This window comes from Nestor notabilis, unplaced genomic scaffold, assembly GCF_000696875.1.
Source record: "Nestor notabilis isolate BGI_N333 unplaced genomic scaffold, ASM69687v1 scaffold8830, whole genome shotgun sequence".
NCBI classification, from domain to species: Eukaryota; Metazoa; Chordata; class Aves; order Psittaciformes; family Psittacidae; genus Nestor; species Nestor notabilis.
This window is the reverse complement of record NW_009909666.1, coordinates 1-21,175: the sequence shown is the minus strand read 5'-3', so window position 1 is coordinate 21,175 and position 21,175 is coordinate 1. Positions and strand designations below refer to the sequence as shown.

Below are 21,175 nucleotides of genomic sequence, written 5' to 3'. Positions count from 1 at the left end.
GCTGAACTCCATCTTTTCTTGTAGGAAAACTAGTTGAACAGAGAAAGCATGCAGAGGCTGCCATACTGCTGGAACAGTACACTGAGGTAACAATCACCCTCCTGTCTGTGCCCCAGTAATATTCTCTGTCAGAAAGATACAGCATCTGTGGTTTCTCTGTTTTTCTGGCCTATATGTGGCTCCATGCGTGGTGACAGTAGAACAGTCTGTGCCATGGGCTCTCCTGGGGAGGGCAGGGCAGGCCCAGGTGATGCAGTGAGTAGAGTGATCATGGATGCTGTGTCCCTCGAGTTTTCCCATTCGTGAAGCTGCCTCTGCTTTGCATGAGAAGTTTTTGTCTTAGCTGAAGCATGAGGGCTGGAGTAATGAAGACAGAGTCCCAGAGGGATTTCCCATCAGTTTAGGAGAAGTAACATCATTTGTTGGGTTTGGGGGTTTTAGTTGGTTGGGGTATTTCTTCATGTTAGCACTTGAGATTACCTGGCACAGTTGTGAGTAGTGTTTTCCTGTCCTGACAGTGATACTACTGTGTGGAAATGTACATCTGAATAGGTGGTACCTGAGTGTGTATTACTAGCATCAGTACCAGTACATGGTTGCTTTTTCCTTCTAGGACTATGAGGAGGCTCTTCTCCTGCTCTTAGAAGGGGCTCTCTGGGAAGAGGCTTTAAGACTGGTAAGACATTTCAGGGCACAAGAACCAGAGGGGAAAAATATTTCTTTGGAGTGCAAGAACTGAGGGATGGGTTCTGGGTTAGATCTTTAAATCATACTTTGTTTCCTTTCCCTGATCCAGATTCACAAGTATGGCAGACTGGATATCTTGGAGACCAACTTCAGACCTGCTATTCTGGAAGGTGAATCTGTGCAAGAATCTGAGACTTCTCTGTGCTATAGAGGCTGAAGAAGGTCTTTACTGGGTCTGTGGGAAGTCACAGCACTCCAATTCTGAAAACTGTATGGAAGGATGCTTTATTCTGCCTAACTGATGCTGCACTGTTAGCTGTATTTGGCTGTCCACTGGCTGGCTTTTTAGCTTAGTCGAGCTCCTTCTGAGCTTTTCTAGATCTCACAGTCAACAAACTGCAAAGGCAGCGTGGTCTGCATGCCCATGAACAAGCAGGATAGTCCTTGTTCCAGAGCATATGTGGCAGCAGAGCTGTGAACTAAGAAGACGGCTAGCTGTCATATAAGCATGTATGAGTAGTGTTTAAAAAAATTTCCTGTAATTCAAACCTTATTGATGTAAAGAGGCTTGGCCACAGATCTTTCTGCTTTCCCTGCGTCAGAAACAGACTCATACTCTCGAAAATACTTGTCTGGCAGATTAATTCAGTCTGCCTCCAGGTGCATCTTGTTTGGTAGGCTCCTATATTACAACCTTTGAATTTCCTTCTACTTCAGTTCTTCTGCGTGCTTTGCACCTGAATTCTGAGCTTGCTGAAGGACTGTGCTCCTTCAAACTTCTTGTGTAAAAGCTAACGTTTTTCTGGTTCTCTTGCACACGTGTTCATGTTCTGATTTTCTTACTGAGCAGCTCAGAAGAGTCAGCTGGTCTTCCTAGATTCTCGGAAAGCAGCATTTCTTCACCATAAGAGTCGCCTGCAGGTGGTCCGAGAGCTGAAGGAGAAGGCTTGTGAGAGCCTGCAGGGTTGGTATTGAAATGCATACCACTTTCTCCTGCAGAAATAACTGTGATCATCTTTTCCATTTTGGGTTCCATTTGCCCTGGTGGAGCTGCACTCTCTTGTAGCTGCATTGGTATTTGCAGTAGTAGAACAGCATTCTTCTCACCCCTCTCACACCATAGTTGGACTATTATTGTTTGACCTTGCATATTCTATAAAGACAGCTTTATTCTCAGTGCTGTTTCACAGCTTCATAGGATCAAAATGCACCTGAGAGCTCTTCAGAACAACTCAGCGTTGTCGCCACAGTTTCAGCTTGGCTGGGTCAGGCAGTGCTCAGCACATCCTTTGTGCTGAGTACCCACCAGATACATTCACCTGACAGCTCCCACAGGCTCAGGCAAGTGTTCTGAAAGCAGAATACCTTGCCCTGGTCCAGATTTGCTGCAATGAGATTGTCATCCCTCTGATTGTGCTGTTTAATATTAGAGACCCCAACAGGGACTGTGATATTAAACAGCACAATTGCTTTTTCTCTCCCATGCTAGCTGAGTGGGTTTGAGAGCTATAAGGCCAGCAGGTAGAATGAATCTACGCAAGCTTCTCTTCCAACAAGCTACATTACCCAGAGACAAAGCTTGGAATAACTCTCTTTTTTTTTTCCCCCCATACTGTGACAGTTGTTAACATGTTTTGCAGATTATGAAATGCCAAATTGCCCAGAATTGGATCTTTTCTCTGAAACAAGCAGTGTTGTGACAGCCAGTGACATGAACAGCAAATATTCACACAGCAATTCAAAGATATCAGCGTAAGTATCTGCCTTCAAATTAGGTAGTGGCTGCCCTGGCATCAGCATTTGGTAGGACAGCTTGCTCATGCTTGGCATGCTCCTCCTCACAGCTGTGCATGCCTTGAAGCTGCATTAATTACGGGCATTTTGTGGTTATTGTGACTCTGGCTGGGAGGGAGAGAGCAGAAAATGCCAGAAGCTACTTAGCGCAACAGGAACTGAGCGGCCAGCAGAGGAGCTGTGAACGCAGACTCTGGGCGGGAGCTGGCTCTGTGGGTGTCAGGCATGTTGCCAGAATAGCTGGCTGCGGGAAGCCTGACACAGAATATGGGCAGAGCACCTCAAACATTAACAGCTCTTGCGCATGGCCTGTGCTCTTTGCCCTAGGTTTTCCATTTAATGGGTGGGAGTTGCTACTAAATCTCATGCCAGTGTCTTCCTGCAGTGGGTGGTGTATGTGTTGCTTTTGAGTGCTCTTAAGAATGTGAGCTGCAGTGTGGGGTGGGGTGTGCCAGGGGCTGCTGTAGTCTGTGGGACTGCTTCTCTTCCATGTTTTCCCTAGCTGAAACGTGGAACAATACAGCTGTGGGAAGTTGTGGGCTTCTTAGGACACTTTCTGTGGCCCAGATGAAAACAGGAGAACACGACCTCAGTATTCAGCATACCTCTCTCAGAGTGTGTTGGTCATTTGGGGACATAATGCAGCTAGTACTGGCCTATGATTAGAAGTTGCTTTCCTGTGATAATGGCCAGGAGCTGAGCTGTCTCAGTGCACAGTTTGTGGAGATAGCAGAAATGAAAATGTGCACAGGCAAGCACAGACCCTGGCACCAGATGGTTTTAAGTAAAGCTCAGCTTTGCCTGATAGCGACTACTGCCAAACAATTTACCCTACTTTGTGCTTAGAGCAATGCTTCAACTTTGCTAGAACGTAGATCAGTCCTTTCTGTAATAGAGAAACAGCCTAACTACTGACTTGTGTTTCACAACCACAAAGGTTGAGCAGCAATGGAAACAAACGTACATAAGCTTACATGCAGTCCCGTGCCACTGGGAGAGACTGACAAGTAACTTGAGTAACAAGTTGATGTTCCTTCAGACTTACCCTGTTACAGCGGATCCTGTTGTGCACAGGATAATTAAATGTCCTCCTTTCCAGGCGATCCTCAAAGAACCGGCGCAAGGCTGAGCGGAAGAGGTACAGCTTGAAGGAGGGGAGTCCTTTTGAAGATATAGCCCTTCTGGAAGTCCTGGGAGAATGTGTTCGTGCTGTCGAGACTGTGAAGGGTAGGACTCTTGATGATGTTGATCCACTTCACAGCTTGTAAGGACAGCTTGAGGCAGCATGCCCCCTCATGTTCTTAATGGGTATGCTGGGGAGAGGAGTTGGCTGTTCCGTGAGACCACCTGTCTTGGATCTAGATTTAGCTCATCTGCCTCTGTGCCTCTGTGCCTGGTATGAGCTCTCCACACTTGAAGTTTGAGAGCAGAGAAGTGAGGCCTTGCCAGTGCCATGACAGATTTGTCTGACATTTGTACTAAGGCACTGTAGGTGCTGGGCAGGGACAGAACCAGTTCAGATTTGCTTCTCCCCTCTCTGTACACCGATACCAGTGAAATACAGCTGTGTATTTAGCACACCTGTGTTAATGGCTATTGCTTGTGCTTCTGTTCCCTCCTGCAGGAGACATACACATCCTTCTGAAACAGCTTGTGTTGTTTGGTTACAATGAGCAAGCTGGGGCACTGCAGCAAGTCCTCGAAGAGATTTTGCAGTTGATGGAGACCTCCATCCCAGAAATCTGGACTCCAGGCCTGCAGCAGAGCTCTGTCAACCCGGTCTGTGCTCATCCACAATGCCTATCGTGTCTGCTATACCAGTACCAAGTATTCAGCAGTATTTCACATTCTCCAGTAAAGTGTCTGGAATGCTTCCATGGCTTTCCAAAGCTGCTTTTTTTTCTTTTTTAACAAAGAGATCAAATAGATACTCTGTACAGTACCTGCGAAGTCAGTGCGCTCTAGATGTGTCCTACAGGTAGAGCCTGCTATGTCCCTTGCACTGAATGCCACGTTGGATATGATAAGGTCTCATAATGCTTGTGTTACCTTGTCCTAGAGGTGACTTCATAAACTCTAGAACACAGAAACACCGTTGTATTCTAGGGTAGGGTGAGGCCTGATGGTTGAAGTGTTAGTACAGCTTTTATCTACTGGAATATTGATTGTCAGATCTGGTGTTATGAAATGAAAAACTACCAGACCAGTCAACTTAGTATGAACCCAGTATATAATAAGGAGTAAATTGCAAAAAAGAAGGGTTATGACAGGCTTCCAAACTTCAGCTTAATGCAGAATAAGGAAATCACGAGGACTGTGCTTAGTTCCCTTCCAAAGTAGAAGTCTTTATTTCTGATAAGTAGTTATTGAGCATTCATGGTGAACACAAGGTATTTGGCAGTATCTTTTCCCTAACTATTGACTCTAAGGATAGCTTAAAACTGTACCATGTGACAGGGAGCTGAGGCTCTCAGAGGAACTTTAAATATTGCTAGCACTGTAATGAAAGTACTTCTGCCAAGGCATGACACAGTGCAGTGAAGAAGTAAGTGCTGGGATTAGGGTTCTGTGTCCTGAGAAGCTGTCTGAAAGCAGTTCTCTCTTTCTGCCGCTGTGTCACCTTTTCTGAGATATCACTGGGCTTTGATTACATATTCCTTGTCACTTTGTACTGTGAGGTCTTTGGCAGGCAGCTGCTTATGCTTTTGGAGACTAACAACAGTTTTATTTGTAGCTATCCCTGCTCTCAGCCTTGCTTTGTACAGGTTGGAACACGGGTATTGGTTCTTCATACAGGTCCTGGGACCCAATTCAACAGCAAACAGCATTATGGCTGCCTATCAGCAGAAGAGGATGATGACTCCTTTTGTACAAGGTTGGTTGTGACTCTGAGTTAGGTGTGGGTGTGAAATGTCAGTGAGGTCAGTGGGCTCAAGGCTCTCCAAGCATTCATACCTGCCAACAGTTGTAGGAGCTTCTTGTTTTTCTTCAGGTTGTACCCTCCTGCCTTGTGGCAGGTGATCAGCGTTTTTAATAAGGTTTCATTTGCTCTGAGGTCCTTTTCTGCTCCTGAATTCCTCTTATGTGTGCTGGCTGTCTGTTATGAGGAAAGTGGAAGTCTGATTTCTTAGGGAATGTGTTGGATAATTCTGATTGTAACTTACGCGCTGAATTTTTCTGTCTGGCTTTGGCAGCCAGGCCAGGCTCTTGAGCAGGCCAGGCTACAGTCTGCCACGGTGCTTTGCCATTTGAAGTCCTTGCAAATATAAACTTAGGGCCGAGAGACCTAGCAAGGGCTGATCCCATCTCCCCTGTCTTCCCTCTTCCTCAGTAGTCCTACAGTCTGTTCCCCTACTAGTCCAGGAAGTGCCTGGAGAAATCTTCTAATAAACCTCTAGATGCGACCTGCCTGTTGCCACTTGCCAGGGAAAAAAACTTGTGCTGCTTCTTCAAACAGAGCCAGCTGACTCTTGTGTGTGATGTGTCTGTTACTGGTGAATGAATGGAATTTTGCTTTCTGCCATTGATTGTTGCCTCCTTGTTCTGAACGATCACACTTAAGGGAGAGGGGACTTGATTTGCCCCATAGATTTATTTCTGTAAGCAGTTCTGCTTGGGGCACTCTTCCCTGTGCAGGCAGGTCATCAACCACTAAAGGGAAATGCTGTGTGTCAGACTTCCAGGTGTTCTTTAATATAAAGAAAAGTAAACTTAAGTAGTTGACAGCTCCTGAAGAAACTGTATTGCTGTTACCTCTGTTCTGACACTTACCCTGTTTGCCTTTCAGATCCAGAATTACTTATTCCACCAAAACTCAATAAAAATCTACAATGGAAACTGCATCTTCTCCAGTAACTGAAAGCCAAGAAATCCCAGTGGACTCTGAACTGTAACTTTTCATGTAATCTCATTACATCTTTACAGAAAGCCTTGTTATCCTGGTGTTTCTGATACACTGTTCCTTCTCTGTGCAAGGGAAGGGTCCCTCCACCTGGTGCAGCTGTGACTGTGACCTGTATGGCATCATGCTAGTGTGGAGAGCCGCTCACATCCCACTGCAGAGCTGGTTTAGGAGGCTGGGGACTAATGGGGTGTGCAGCTCTGAATCCCACATCTCCCACCGTTGTTCCCTCCCATATGGATGAATCAACCCCACCAGTGCTGGATGGGCTGTTTTTTCTGCCATCGCTCCTGTGCATGGATGGTGCCTGCCATGGTGACAGGTCACATTTTAAGCTGTTCACCTGGCTTAGAGATCCCACCTGAAGGTCTGTACCAATATCATATTGTAGTAGCTGCTGAACAAATGAGTTGTGTTTTCTTTGTTGAAGCTGGATGTTGGTAATACCAGGTTTTCACCAGAATCACTTTGTTACATCGGAGTGAACACTGCAGTAAGAACAGTGTTGCTGTCCTGAAAGCGTGCCCATTCACACCAGGGAGATCTTGGGGAGAGGAAGGCATGAATACAAACGGGGTAGATCCAGTGTCGCTCACTGGTGGGTAACAGTAACACAGATTAGATCAGCTAATGCTGCTGAATCATATCAGCAGCTGTACCCTGATTATGCTGTGCACTATTGTGGAATGGTTTCAGCTGGAAAATGATGTAACCTCAGTCCTGAGAATTAGGTTTTACCCCAGAATACTTGTGCAACCTGACTAAAGAGGTAATGGCAGCAGTCCTGGGAGTAAAGGGCAGGGACAAGCTCTGCAGGTGAGGCTGGGAAAGCTGCCAGAGGCAGCAGGCCCCCCCTCCCAGCTCCCCCCTCCCACAGTTAATGCTGGCCTGGCAGCTGCTGTGTTCAGTGCAAGCCATTTCAGTTAGGCGCAGTGGAAAAACGCCAGCACAAACAAGGCACCTCCTGCTTGCTGGAGGTACCTAGTGACAATGGGCTGTGTTCTTACTGCACGGTGTTAGCGTGTGTGTAGTGCTGCAGGTCATTGATTTTGTGATGTGAGAACCCCATTGTACTGGGATGGATGGCCACCTGGGCTGTGCCATGCTGGCTTGGGGTTGTTGGAGTGGTAAAACAATCCTTTGTCAGTGTTGCATGAAGCATTGGAATGTTCTTCCAGCTCTTCTGAGTTACATGGCAGTGCAGGGATGGCTTAACGCTGTTGTCAGGTACTGTGACTGCACTATGAACATTCTCCAAGAGTAAAGCCTTGAGATGGCAAAACACATGAAAGGCTGCACAGGGATTTTACTGGATTTGGGTCTTCAAAATGATAGTAGAAGATAGTTGAAGATGAAATACAGAAGCCATCTTTCAGATCTGGAGAAAGGGGTGATGGGAGGGAGCGCATGGTCCTCACCAGGCTGTGGAGGGCTCTGGCCCTGCAACTGAAATTCAACACAGGACTAATTCCTGACATTTCTTAACCTGATGCTAGGAAATGTGGAGGTCTTGCATGGCCTAATCTATTGTCTAGAAAGTTTCCCTCTGGAAAACGCAAGAAAAGGTGAAACTGCTGCCATCTCACTGAGGTTTCACGCTTGTGCCAAAACACAGCAGTTCCCTTAATGTATGTATATGGGTACTTGTGCTTTTCCTCTACTGTGATGGTCAAAGCTGAAGACCCCCTGGTCTTAGATGTATTTTCCTGTCCACCCATCAAGGCAAAGTCACTGTAAACCTACCAACTGAGTGGAAGAGCAGTCTTCTAAGTCATTCATGTGGTAATTCATCAAACTGCATTGCCTTCCCCTACCCCTCTCCCTCCTGAGTGAACTTCGTCTAAGGAGCAGTACAGCTGGCAGCTGCACCTAGTGTCCTTGAGCCTCCACGGGGAAATTCCTGCCTCCTCTGCAGCAGCAGCAGCCAGGAATCTGCTTTCCCTTGATTCCTGCTAGGATGTGCTTTTCCTTTCTAAGTGACGCATGTCATCTTAAAATATACCCTGCCTTAGCTGATGTCTCTACAAACATGTTGAGTTTGCTCTTGTGAGTTCTGCGGAGGCTCTCCAATTCCTGATAACTGCATCTGTTTGTAAGCCATTAGTGCAGAAATAACACAAAAATGGAGTTAGCTTAAGACATGCCCCAGTTTCTGAGCAAACATGGCTACAGAGGCCTGACTCTCTCATTAAAGTAGAAGTTTGTCACCTGTCTGCTGTCTAGCTTCATTAAGTACAAAATACAAAAGGAAAAACACCCAGCCATTTGAGGCACACAATATCACAAAAATAATACTGTTCTGATAGAAATTTCTTAATTACACCAAAGGGTGGAAGGGAGGTGCTTTTGAATTGATTCAGGTACCCTTTGTCAACGCTGGTCTATCTAAAGCACCCAGTCTCTTCCTCAGAAGCACTTCTTGAAAATACAGGTAGAACCATGTTCTTCATATTCATACCTGTGAACCCAGAGGTCCTGGAAAGAGTTGAGTGAGGCCAGAACAGACCCACCAATCCAGACAGCAGACTTTCTTTGCGGGGATGCAGCTATGATGGGGCTGTCATGGGGGCACATCCTGGCCAGTTCCTTCTGGAAGCGGTCGGCAAAGCCCTCCATCATGGTGCTACCCCCACACAGCAGGATATTCCCCAGCATTTTTCTGTTGATACCAGCATCGCACTTCTTGAGACAGGCAAGCGTCAGCTGCAAAAGCCCTTGCTGCTGTGAGCCGAGTAAGACTGGTTTGAACAGCGCTTCAGCACAAAGGAACCTCTCCTTGCCTACACTGATAAAGTGCCCATCCGGCAGCTTGTAATCCACTTGTTGTTTCTCAACAGGCAAGCTCAAGTCCTGCTTAAGATCCAGAGAGGTGTAACAACACTTCTCTTTGAGATCTTGTATGATGTTTAGCTGCTGTTCTGTGAATGTGTTTCCAGACTCATTTAGTAACTTCATGAGATAACACGTGATGTCCGAGCCAGCATAATCTACTTTCCCAGTGATGCTACGTAGAATATAACCTTCATAGATAGGAACCACGTACGAAACGCCATGGCCACTTTCCACCACGAGAGCTGAGGTTTTCCCATAAGAGTACATGGATAAATGGGACTGGTATGCAAGGTGGATGGCAGGCATATGGAACCCTTCAAACAGCATCTCAGCATATTTCCCCTTGTCAGTGGTGGAACACAGGGGAGGCACTGACATCAGAACAGCATGGTCGTCTGGCTGAATCTTCATCTCCGCCTTGAAAATACACTTCAAAGTATCTTGGACACAGTTCCAGTCCACCACTGTGCCATGTCTTACTGGGTTGATGGGTGTTGAGGGTATGCTGCTATTCTGAAGCTCTTTTCCAACAAAGGTTTCTCTTTGATTGCTCCCAGCCTCACACGTGGGCTTACCAAATGTAGGTGAAACAACGTACAAAGGCCATGGGTCCCCTGCGAAGCCACACTTGAAGAGACCCGTGCCAATGTCTATCACTAATGCTTTAGTTTCCTTCATGGCCTTGAGGTTAGCTGTGGTGGTGGATTTGTGGCTGACCCTTAAGGCTGCCATTCCTGCAGCCCTTTCTTGCGCAGCTGTGACAGGGCACGGCAAGTGCTGGACACGCTCTGGGTAGTGCTGCCCTGCCACTGCTCCCTCCTGGCTCAGCACCTGGCAGCAGTGGTTCTGCTGATGGTGCTTATGACATCGTACCCGGGCTCACCCCTCAGAAACCAGGGCTCCACATGCAAGGGTGTGAGAGTCACGACCCAGCTGCACGCTGTGTCTGCACAGGGTTGCACCTTTGTGCTTCACTTCGACCTGTTGAGAGGTACTAAAACACATGACACCTACCCAGATCTGATGGACCACAGGCCATAAGCTGTGCGTTTAAATGTGGAGCAGCATGATTTCCTTGCTGGCTTGTGTCTGCCATATGAGGATGACCGCAGCTCTCCAGCGTTTGGAACTGCCAGTGGTCCAAAAGAGTTCCTGTTTATGAGGCATTAGCACCAATCCACTTCTGGGGCTAAGTGAAGCCCTAGTTTGTGTTAAAGAGTGAATCCCTGGACTGGCTGTGCTTTTGTCATTGCTTCTCTCTTTTTTTTTTTTTTTGAAGTAAGTTTTGCTTTCTAAATTAAGGCATAGTATTACTCATGTCAGCAAAAACTGAAGAGCAGCTAGTACTTGAAATCAGGCCACAGCCAACCGCTGCTGTCACCCATACCACTACAGGAACATCTTTATTCTTTTCCAGCAGCAACAAGGTCATTATTTGCCCCATCAGAGTATGTAATGACATGCTGCTGCTGCATGGGGGACATAGAAGAAGACACCCTCTCCACACAGTACACTGAGAGTTAGGAAAAGCATTCTCCCTGTACAACAAAAGCTCTGTCTGCTCTTTTAGTGAGAGCCATTTCACTCAGAGGGCAACCTACTTAACAAGCCAAAGCTGGGTTTAGAATGAAACTGAACACCACAAACCAGTTCTGGACCCAGAAAGAGATTTTTATCACTACTGCTCTGCTGCCTATCTGGGAGTTCACATCTTTACAACAATCAAATGACAGAGGCTCACCAAAATCTAGATGTGGAGAAACAGGACATCATTAAACTGCACAATTTCTGTGCCAGCCTCAACATATGCAGCGAAACAACTGCAAACCTCTGTAGGTTATTACTGTGGGGAGCAGCAAAGGTGGTCACTGCATATTATACATGTATTTTTATTAAATACATCCATGTACATTAAAAGCTGCCCCTCTTAAAGCCTGAGCAGTGACCACCCTGGCACCTGGAGAGCAGCAATGCCTGCTCCACAGCCAAGGGGAAGTTCAGCAGCACTGGAATTTCAGCAGAGTGGGTTTGCTGTGTCTGGTGCTCCTTCCCCTACACTCTCAATATACTTTGTGACAGTTTGCTGTCAGCCTTCCCAGCCTCTGCAACATTATCACTTAAGACAAACTTCAACAACAAGAGAAATTGTTTTTTTGTTTTCTCAGTAGAAACCTACATCTGGGCTCAATGCCACAGCTTCTGAATTAAAATAAACCCTTTCATCCAAACAAAATCTTCCAGACTCCAGTTCACACACAGATTAATGTGGCTGTACCACAACAAAGCTGCTAACACACCTTCAATTCAGAAGTCACTTTATTTTATGTTGGGTTTTGGTTTTGCCTGAACAATTACAAAGTTAGCATGCTGCTGTTTCCAGGCTACTTTTTCCCACATTACATTTGTCATTCCACTTAACAAAAAATACACGTCCACCAACATTCTGAGGCCTTTGTTTTAGCCTGAAATCTGAAGACAGACTGCAAGATAATTATTTGCAAAGTCATTTTGGCCAATGTTTCTTGAGATGTTCCTTTAACTGTGGGACAGTGGATAGGTGTTGCTTGCAACGATGGCATCTGAGGGGCAATTTGAGAAGTTCAGAGGCATCACCTTTCACCATCACTTTTCCCTTGCTTCTTACCATCTCTATCACATCTGAACAAAAGAAAAAAAAGAGATCAGAGATCCTGGGACCATGCAGAACCTCTGACACTGCTTTGCATGCACAGCATGTCATCACTGCATTCTGATTTAAACCAGTCACAAAATTCAGTTGACTTTACTTAGTGTTATTCCCCAGTATCTGAAATCATATAAAATCTTTCAGTTACAACAGAATTCATGGCTTACACATTTGTTTGGGGAAAAAAAGCCCAAAGCCAGAACCCACAAGCAGGATTACATGTTACGAAATACTGTTTCTAATCATTACCTTGAGAATTTAAGAAGTAGTCTGTAGTAAAAGAGTTCCAGTGCTTTTTGGTTTTCAGGGCTGGTGAATCAAAATCCTGGCTGATTACATGCAAATGTAGCTGACTGAAACAAATACATTAGGGAGACAGGAGAGAAAAATGATGTTAATGCTCAAAGCTCTTTTGCAGTAGTACCAGTTGCAAATGCTTACTATGCCTGACCCACAGAGTCCTTGCCACAGAAAAAACCCCCTCTGTCTCATGCCGAGTGTTTGACATTACAGATTTAGCCCCAAATCTGCATAGGGGTCTCCCCCCGCTGACTCATCCAGACCTTACCTCATGCTGGGGATAGCGTGGTACCCCATTCTGAACTCCAGACTCTCTCTGTCAGGGCATTCTTCGATCATTTTTTGCCCAACTGCATGCATGTGTTCCAGGAGTTCAAGATGGTCCCTGGTGACTGACTTCAGGCTTGAAATGGGGTCCCATGGCAAGATAAGCCAGTGGTAACGTGCTTTGGGATATTTATCCTTGATGACTACGGTCTTTTCATCTTTGTAAACCTTGTAAAACAAAAACAAGTAGATTATTTACTGATTGAAAGTTAAATATCAGATTCCTATAAGCACTATATTGGCTGGATTTTGAGATGTTATCCATCTGCACATCCCACTGTGGTTGCAGAGTCTCTAAGCACAGACAGGTGTTGCTGGTGCAAATGGGACTGTCAGGAAAAATGCCTGGGCAGATTACTACATGGGAAGAAATATCAAGCAGCAGAGCATTCACTTCAAGGAGGACCTTTGTAGTAACTAAGTTGGTGCAGGATATGCACCCTTGTGAGAACCTGGACATTGAGCTTGTCTCAAACACTGCTTACATTCCGTACTGTCAGTCACAGACACGAAACTGATCTTGTCTCAGGCACTCTTTGCATGTGACTATGGGAGGCCTTGAGTGTAAACAAAGCAAATAATAATAATGTTGGCTATCAATACTGTGTAGATAGGATTGTTCTGACCCTTTTGTTTGAAGCTGATAAGCCTCCACAGGAATGTGAAAGGATGACTTAAGGATGAGCTGACTCAGAGGACGGAGTCAAAAAACAGACACCAGGATAGGAGGGACAGCGACCACCTGGAGGACCCACTAACCTGCGCCCATCATTATCACAGTAACACCTATCTACGCTTCGTATGAAAATTATGGGTAACACCCCAAGAGAATATGAACATAAAAGCGCAGGGCTCAGGTCAGAGAGAGAGCTCCCACCACCAGTGACACCCTGGGTGAAGAGAACCAACAAGACATGGCTGGATCCACGGGTGGTGATACTTCATCTCTCTCCTCCTCTCCATTTCCTTCTCTCTCTCTTCTTTTCTCCTCTCTTTTTCATTGAATACTAACGAGACCTAAGTAAAAAATGTGTGGCACAGGACTTGCTGATCCAGCTAAAGTAATCATTGTTATTATATCTAACCACATGCCTTGTATTTTGTATTAAGTAGGTAGGTTGGTGTCATTTCACCTTAATTCAGTACAAGGGTATCAGGAAGTTGGTCATTGTTCCCAAGGGAAGGGAGGTTGTCCTAAACAACTCTTCAGGTCATGACAACCCTTTTTCATAGCATGTACGAGGCAGCTACAAAGCGATGTTCCAACAACCCTCTCTATGCACTTTAAGGAAAAGGTTTTCTATTGTTACACAGCAATAAGTTAACCATTGCTCCAGGTGGATATGAACTCTCTTGAAAATCACCTGGACTCAGATACAGCAAGGTCTAGGAAACTACTTCCATCAGGTGACATTCAAGTTTTGCAGTCACTGAAACAAAATCACAGCCCTGTACTCAACATTTTTTTGCACTGGACTGCTGCATCCCATGTGGATTTCTGGAGAGAAAAACAAGCCTCAGAGGTGCTACCAACAGCTTGCTCAGCAGTGCAGACCTCCGCCAGTGTTACAGAAACAGAAACATTCAAGTCCCACCTATTTCAGTTCATGCCACCTGATGTGCTACTTTGTAAGATCACTCTCAAAACAGAGAACAGATTCCTTGACCATCAGGCCCTTCTCCTGTTTTCGTTTTGGTTTACCTTCTGCAACACTTTGATGCTGAAGAGAAACAGTAGCAAAGTGTGTGGATAAGAGGGTATGGGGACAACTCGACCCTGGCAGTAAAAATCTGTTCATTTCTGCAGCAGAATCTGTCTGCTGTGTCTCTGATCCCCCAGCAGCGTGTCTACTGGTGAGAGATGGATGATGTCTTTGTCATCTTTGCTAATTACTCTCATATGTTTATATACAGATCTGATCAGTCTTGCTCAACAGGAAGGAAGACTAAAATTTTATCAGCACACAAATCATAGAACTGATTCTTTCGGCAGCAACACTGGTTGATGCTGTGACAGAATGATTGGGGTTAGAAGGGACCTCTGGAGATCATCTAATTGACCCCCTGCTAAAGCAGGTTCACCTAGAGCAGGTCACACAGGAACGCACCCAGGCAGGTTTTGGCTATCTCCAGAGAGGGTGACTCCACAACCTCCCTGGGCAGCCCGTTCCAGCGCTCTGCCACCCTCAGTGCAAGTTCTTCCTTCATGTGCAGCCAGTAGGAATGCGATCAAGAGCCTTCAGAAGTATCGCCATTTATTTAATATTTGACTAAAAAACAAAGATAGGAATTCTATGGTTTGTCTATTTAGTTCAGACGCACTACTAATAAACCTAACACTAAATCACAGTTTTTTGTGTTCTAACACAGAAGAGCAGTTTGAAAATCAGCTCATCTTTTTGGTCAAGAAAACACTGTCTTGGTAAGTGCTGTATGAAATTCTCTTAAGAGATAAAAATTAAGCTTCATGTTTAGAAAGTAAGCAAGTATTTCAATAGCTTTATCATTCCCCACAGAAATACTAATTTGAAACTGGTAGCATTTCCAAGAGAATGGGCATCCAGTTCTCTTACAATTCTATACAGTTCAACAATTCACACTTGAATTAAAAAAATAAAATAAATAAAATAAAATAAAATTAGACCTTCTAGTTAGTACCAAGGAAGTTATTTTCAGCTGGAGGTGGTCATGACCTTAAGGGGCTCAAGTGAGGCTTCAGGACCTTCGCCCCCGGAGATCATCTCAACTCAAATGGACAAAGGCTGAGGCAACCACACCAAGTGCGAGTGGTCAGACTGGGTCATCTCCAAAGGTTGTTTCCAACTGAAACTGTTAAAGTATCACAGGTGTCTGTGATACCTGTCCTCCTGAACACATACTCTTGCTGAGAAGCACAAAGGGAAAAACACATCTCTAATGTTAAGATGGCCATGCACCAGTCAGTGAGCCAAAACCTGAGCTAAATAAATGGGCCTAAGTTTCATGCCTCACTCCACCAGACAGTGTAATACTGCCAGAGAGCATTCTCCCTATTCTGGAGACAAAAAGCTTGTTTTTGAGAAGAAGTTGCCTATGTATTTGCCATATCTTAAAAATAAAGGAAAATAGGTTCTGCACATGGATAGGGAAGATTCTCTGAGGGCTCTCTCAGAATAGAGGAACAAGGAAGTGTGCGTACACTGCAGCCACAAAAGACATTTGACAGGTTTCTGCATCTTGAGTCTGAACTGCCCAAAACCAGGCAACAGCCAACAGAAAAAGAGCTCAAGGAAAACCATTATGTAGCCACAGGGGAGCAGCAGGAGTGAGGTGCACCTGGAGCATCTGCAGGAGGTTAAAGGAAACACCCAGGAAATTCCTGTTAGCACAAAGAAAGCGGGTGGAAGGAGGAGCCAGAGTCACATCCTGTCAGCTAGCATGGAGGTGCTGCAGTTGAATTTGCTGGGAACCAGGAAACTGCACCATGTTTAGTAAAAATAGTGCCTGCTGCTGGAAATAGGAATCTCCACTGCATGCTCAGCTTCAGACTACACCTCCATTTTAGATGGTTTCCCTGAGGTAACAAAGCAACAACACAGCTCGCCTGTTCTCCCAAGAACCTTGCTGAACTGTGGGCTAAATTTAACAGTGTAGAGAGCTCAAAGGTAATTAGGATAATGACATTCTGCAATGAGTATAGTAGAGACTCTCAAATTAATGCTAGGACAGAGAGAGATAGAAGTACAATCAGCCCTTATGCAGTACTCCACTGGTTAATCAGGTCATTAAAGTAAACTGCAGAAGGAACAAAGAAAGCTCACTGAACTTTGATAGACAGGAACTATTGTAAAGTACAAGTGTACAGCTTTCACCTGCATTTTTGGATCCTGCATGGAGCTCTTTAAACCCTGACTCCAGTGTTCTGAGTGTTCCTGAAGCACAGAAGGAAAAAAAAAAATTATTTTGTAAGATACTTAAGAACGCAGTTGAATGTTTTAAAGCATTCAGTGAAGTACTTTCATTAGTATACAACAGTAAAAGAACAGCTGAATGACAGCTGAATTACTTCCTTTCTACAAATGCCAACACACCTGCTCCAATTGCCCCAACAGAGCTACTTTTGAAAACTTTTAACGAGATGCTGTTAGGATTTAAGGTTAAGTCTTCCGAATGTTGGAAATTTAAAAACACGGGGCTCTAGTTCTGTTGGAATTTAATAACTTGCTTGCACATGCTATGGCACACTCCTCCATTACTACTGATGACAGATTATTTACTAAAAGACCCTCTGCCTCATGGATCACACCGAGTACAAGGGCCAAAGGAAGTACAAGGATGTCCATTAACTGTCCTAACACATGCTGCTCTGCACAGAACACACAGAATGGTTGTGGTGTGTGGCCCTACTCTTAACGTGGATCTATTTTTTCATACTGTGCAAGGAGTGGCTTGTACAGGAAAAAAGAAAGGCATAGAAAGACCAAGCCAACAGTAGCAGGTATCTCTTAACTTGGTTACTGAATGCCTAATAGAAGGTGCCTTTAAGTGCACTTTTTTCCAGATACCATTTTAATTGTTCAGATCACTTTACAGGCATTATCAGTGATGATCTTCATCATATTCTTATCTAGAGAGATGTTTAAACATTATAGTACTGACAAAGCAATAGTGTGAATCGTCTTGTCTGGCACCAATCTAACTAGCCTGAATTCACAAATTAAATGAGTGGTCAAGCCACCACAACCTGAGACTGATATTTTGTGCTGAGGGGTTTAATTTCTGTGCCTCCTCCTCCAGCAACTGCACTGTTACAGGTCCAGATGCACTAAGCAGTCTCTTATTTTGTCCACTAAACTCTAAATTTAGTGCTAAGAATTCCCTTTCCAAAGATTATGGCTGGTAGCGTTCAGTAACGTAAACATGGTTCTACCATAAGGAATGACCAAAGCAAAAGAAAAAAACCCACACAACAATTTAGAAAAAAAACCAAAACCAAACAAACCGTGAGTGTCAAGGTGTCCCATTCTCTGTGTGTAAGCTTTTAGATAACCACTGCTCTATTTGTTAACACTGCAGACTGCATCTCAAGAGCCAGCACCGTATCCTTGTATGACACCAGCTAAACTCTCATGTGAGTTGTCCTTCTAGCACAAACGGCAGCAAGAGCCAGAGATTAAATCCTTCCTCACTCCAAGCAAGCCCCTTCACGGACACACATCCCCCCCAGCACAGGCTAGAATGGGTCCTGGGAAACCTTCTCAGTGCCTGGGTCATGCCAGGCGCAATCTCTGCCTCAGTGCACATTAGCTCACATGCTCTGAACACTCTGAGGATCTGTGTTCACCTGAGACACTTCCCATCACAAGTACCCACAAAAGCCACAATGGAGGAGACAACCCCAGCAGAAACAGCAAAAGTACCAACACCTGCCTTTTTGCTCGAAGTTCCTTCACGTGAAGGTATGCCAGTATTGCTTAGCTTGGGATTTGCAGAACTGCACTGTGTATCCCCCACCTCCATCTTCATTGTTTTTCTGGGCACAAACTCTACACCATCATTCTCGCAGGACTCCTCCCGTGGCACCTTGTTGGTTTGTATTTTCTTTTTTGCTTCTGTAACAGTTTTCCCTAATTCTTCAGCAAATTGCACCGTGTAGGGGTAAAGTTTATTCACAATATGCAGAACTTGGCCTGGCTTCATTTTCACCTCTTCATCCTTGCCAATATCCACGAGATCAACACTAGTTGGGTTGACTCCTATCTTTCGTATGGACAAAAAGGAAAACAAATAGCAAATGATATTGTAACTGCAATTGCCAAGTACTGCTCCATTGTCCATGGATTTTAATTTTGTACCTCACACTTTCACAAAACCAACACTGTTATGTATTCTGTTCTAGTAGAAAACAAGGACAGAAAGGTGGTCAAATTTTTACTTGCCTCTCTTATTGCATCCATTTCCAGCTTTTTGCAACTCCAAAATAATTTTCCCCTCAAAACAGTGTTTTAAAGACTGAGAATATACCTGATGTTTTAGCTGATAATTGAAAAGCAATGCAACTTCCTCCATCCCAGACATAACTGATAATGCAAAGTGGCAGGGGAAACCTACAATGATGCATTTTGCCTGACCATTATCACATCTTTGGCTCTATCAGCCATCAAAAAAACCCCAAACCTTCCACAACTGCCCAGTCCCATCTCCCAGACATAATGCCTGGAAGAACGGGTTGAGGATTCACAGCAAGGTTCCCTGATGCTGTCTGAGACTGGAGTATATCCGGAAGGAATGGTGTGGTCTTTCCAGTTAATGAAAAAAAAAAAAAGACAAACATATCCCTTCCAAAGACCACTCATTGTGCAATCCTTGGTCATAAAACAGCTACAGGTCGTTCAGACCCAGTGACCAAAATCATCCCTTGCAGCATTTGTGGAGTTTAAGTACATATCAGAAATACTGTACACCCATTTAATAACGTACCTGTTTAACTGTGACATACCCCTTGTTACAGTCAGCTTTTAACTGAACTGGAAAGAAAGAACAAAGTGTCACAATGTAGTGTCAACAAAAGGGCCAGAACTTTACTGAACCACCCTTGCAGAAAATACTCCTGTATTGTAAGACCTGCTACCTTCTGAAGCTGATCTCTGTGAATGTATGAAAAGAATACTTCTGCTTCATCCTCTCTTCTCAGGACCACAGGTAGAACAAAACCAACTCATACACTGAGTCACACCTGAGTATTTCACACCATGATCAGCACAATTACTTCAGAATACAGATGAAATCTGTGGAAGTCTTCTACACATTCCTGCTTTTTTATTCTTACCAGCCCTTTGTGATAAGGCATGGAGCAGGACTGTCTCCAGAGGGAAAAAAGATTAGGCAGGGAAGACATGAGGTATTGTTCTGATTTTGACAGGGACAGAGTTAACTATTTTCTTCCTAGTAGCTGGTCAGTGCTGTGTTTCGGCTAGCCAAAGGGGTATTCCATACCACAGCACGTCATGCCCAGTATATAAACTGGGGGGAGTTATCCAGAAGGCCCAGATCACTGCTCGGGTCGGGCTGGGTATCGATCAGCCGGTGGTGAACACGTGCACCACTGTTGGGGTTTTTCTTTTTGTTTCTTTGTTTTATTCCTCTATCTTTTTATTATTATTATTGTTGGTTTTACCATTATATTCTACTTCATTTAAATTATTAAACTGTTCTTCTCTCAACCCATAGAGTTTACCTTTTTTCCCCCAAACAACTCTCCCCCATCCCTCGGGGGAACAGTGCTACTTAGTTGCTGGCTGGGGTTAAACCATGACAAGCATTTCATAGATCATATATATTTTTATATACTTTCCCAATGCATCTATAAGTCATACTAAAAACCAGTTGGCGGAACACTAAAGGGATGAAGTGCCACTCATAAACCAAGAATGCAGGCCATGGAACATGACTGTGGGTCTTTGGACTGATGTTCAGGTCCAACACCCCAGTTCACAAAGGTGAACTTCCTGATCTTAGGTGTCTCCTCTGCTTTTTTAGGACCCAGAGAGGGCCACAAGTGCTTATGAAAAAAGCTTGATAACTTCAAGAATCAAGCAACACTATGGACCATGTGAAGAAGGGACACCATGAGCCAGTGACTGCAGAAGCAAGCCCAAGGAAAGCCTGCTTCAGTTCCAAGGAAAAACTGTGATTTCACATCTAGACCCTGCTCAAAGTAAGCTTACAGCTTATGCAAGAATATTGGTTCGTTAGCTTTACTGGTTTTAACCAAACAGAAGAGTGATCTTTATGGTGCATGGCAGGGAGTTAGAACTAGATGATCTTAAGGTCCTTTCCAACCCAAACCATTCTATGATTCTATGATAAACATCACATACATTTCACAGGTGTGGTTGCTGCTGCATGTAAGGAGTGGGATTTGAGCTAAACCTTACCTTGCTGACGTGAGCATTTCTTATCTGCTATCCCAGTCTCTGGGCCACGCCCAATCACCACTGCTTCCAAGTGTGGCAGTTTCACTCGCTGATCGCATTTCTCCTTCCCCACAAGCCAGCACACACGCATCACTGTGAGAGCAAAACATACAGCATGTTACTAACATGCAGCTTCCCCATGGGTCACCGTCCTGTGGAACGGGGTCCAGGGATTCTGCTGCCAGCCTGTTCATTAGCTGAGCCACTTCTGCTAACTGGGTTCATGCTTCTGAAAGACAAGGCCAAGTGTGGCATTAACACTAGTGTAATCTAAGGGCAAGGTGCTGTTGAAAGGGCAATCCTACTTCCTTCCTTATCACTATACATTCTTACAGATCATACATGGGAAAAATCAATTGCATCAACGGCTCCATCTGACTGACAAGCCTACCCACAAGAAGCAGCTATTTGCTTCCCAGTGAATAGGGGTTGATCTGACACATTAACTTACGCACCAAAACAAAGAAAGAGGCAGAGCACCGAGAGGGCGACAGAGGGGCACAGCTTCACCTAGGAACAGTCTGCAGATGGACTATGCAGGGAAACCGGGACTCAAGTTTACACCGACGTGACCCTGCAAAGCTCCCTGCCTGCTGCGTGGCACTAAGGGCTCCTCCTCCCAACTCCCGATGTAAGGCAACCCTCCGTCCCCACTGCAGCACACTCAGGAACGCCCGGCATGCGGTTATGCCC

The 21,175-nt window shown here is 44.9% G+C and overlaps 3 protein-coding genes across 4 annotated transcripts in view; 1 reads left to right on the top strand and 2 right to left on the bottom strand.

The window, feature by feature from the left end:
- Positions 1–6,416, top strand: part of IKBKAP (inhibitor of kappa light polypeptide gene enhancer in B-cells, kinase complex-associated protein) — a gene marked incomplete at its 5' end in the record, with an annotated part of 28,528 nt that extends 22,112 nt beyond the window's left edge. Inside the window, 9 exons of the mRNA XM_010016516.1 lie at positions 25–86; positions 614–676; positions 797–857; positions 1,538–1,651; positions 2,328–2,439; positions 3,581–3,708; positions 4,106–4,260; positions 5,278–5,356; positions 6,269–6,416. Coding sequence (XP_010014818.1) covers positions 25–86; positions 614–676; positions 797–857; positions 1,538–1,651; positions 2,328–2,439; positions 3,581–3,708; positions 4,106–4,260; positions 5,278–5,356; positions 6,269–6,336 — 842 coding nt within the window. The remainder of the gene's footprint in view (positions 1–24; positions 87–613; positions 677–796; positions 858–1,537; positions 1,652–2,327; positions 2,440–3,580; positions 3,709–4,105; positions 4,261–5,277; positions 5,357–6,268) is intronic.
- A 2,372-nt stretch (positions 6,417–8,788) lies between these two features.
- LOC104407177 (actin-like protein 7A) lies at positions 8,789–9,892 on the bottom strand. The gene has a single exon (XM_010016412.1). It carries the CDS (start codon positions 9,890–9,892, stop codon positions 8,789–8,791), a length of 1,104 nt encoding a protein of 367 aa, XP_010014714.1.
- A 1,620-nt stretch (positions 9,893–11,512) lies between these two features.
- Positions 11,513–20,573, bottom strand: APTX (aprataxin). 2 transcript variants are annotated; one of them, XM_010016225.1, is made up of 7 exons: positions 20,444–20,573; positions 18,987–19,033; positions 17,937–18,266; positions 16,379–16,438; positions 12,469–12,695; positions 12,150–12,253; positions 11,513–11,872 (listed from the first exon to the last, which is right to left on the bottom strand). In XM_010016225.1, exons 1-7 carry the CDS (start codon positions 20,571–20,573, stop codon positions 11,718–11,720), a joined length of 1,053 nt encoding a protein of 350 aa, XP_010014527.1. In that variant the 3' UTR covers positions 11,513–11,717. The 2 variants fall into 2 exon arrangements, with proteins under 2 accessions (XP_010014527.1, XP_010014603.1); XM_010016301.1 differs by having other exon boundaries at positions 18,180–18,266.
- Between the last annotated feature and the right edge of the window lie 602 nt (positions 20,574–21,175).

Bases quoted from the DNA above. Each gene is read 5' to 3' on its own strand.
- LOC104407177 (XM_010016412.1), bottom strand. From the start codon at position 9,892: ATGAAGGAAACTAAAGCATTAGTGATAGACATTGGCACGGGTCTCTTC.
- APTX (XM_010016225.1), bottom strand. From the start codon at position 20,573: ATGCGTGTGTGCTGGCTTGTGGGGAAGGAGAAATGCGATCAGCGAGTG. The intron at 18,267-18,986 runs GTACGTTATTAA...TCCATACGAAAG, and splicing joins GGTATGTCACAGTTAAACAG to ATAGGAGTCAACCCAACTAG. The intron at 11,873-12,149 runs GTAATGATTAGA...TCTTTTGTTCAG, and splicing joins CTACTTCTTAAATTCTCAAG to ATGTGATAGAGATGGTAAGA.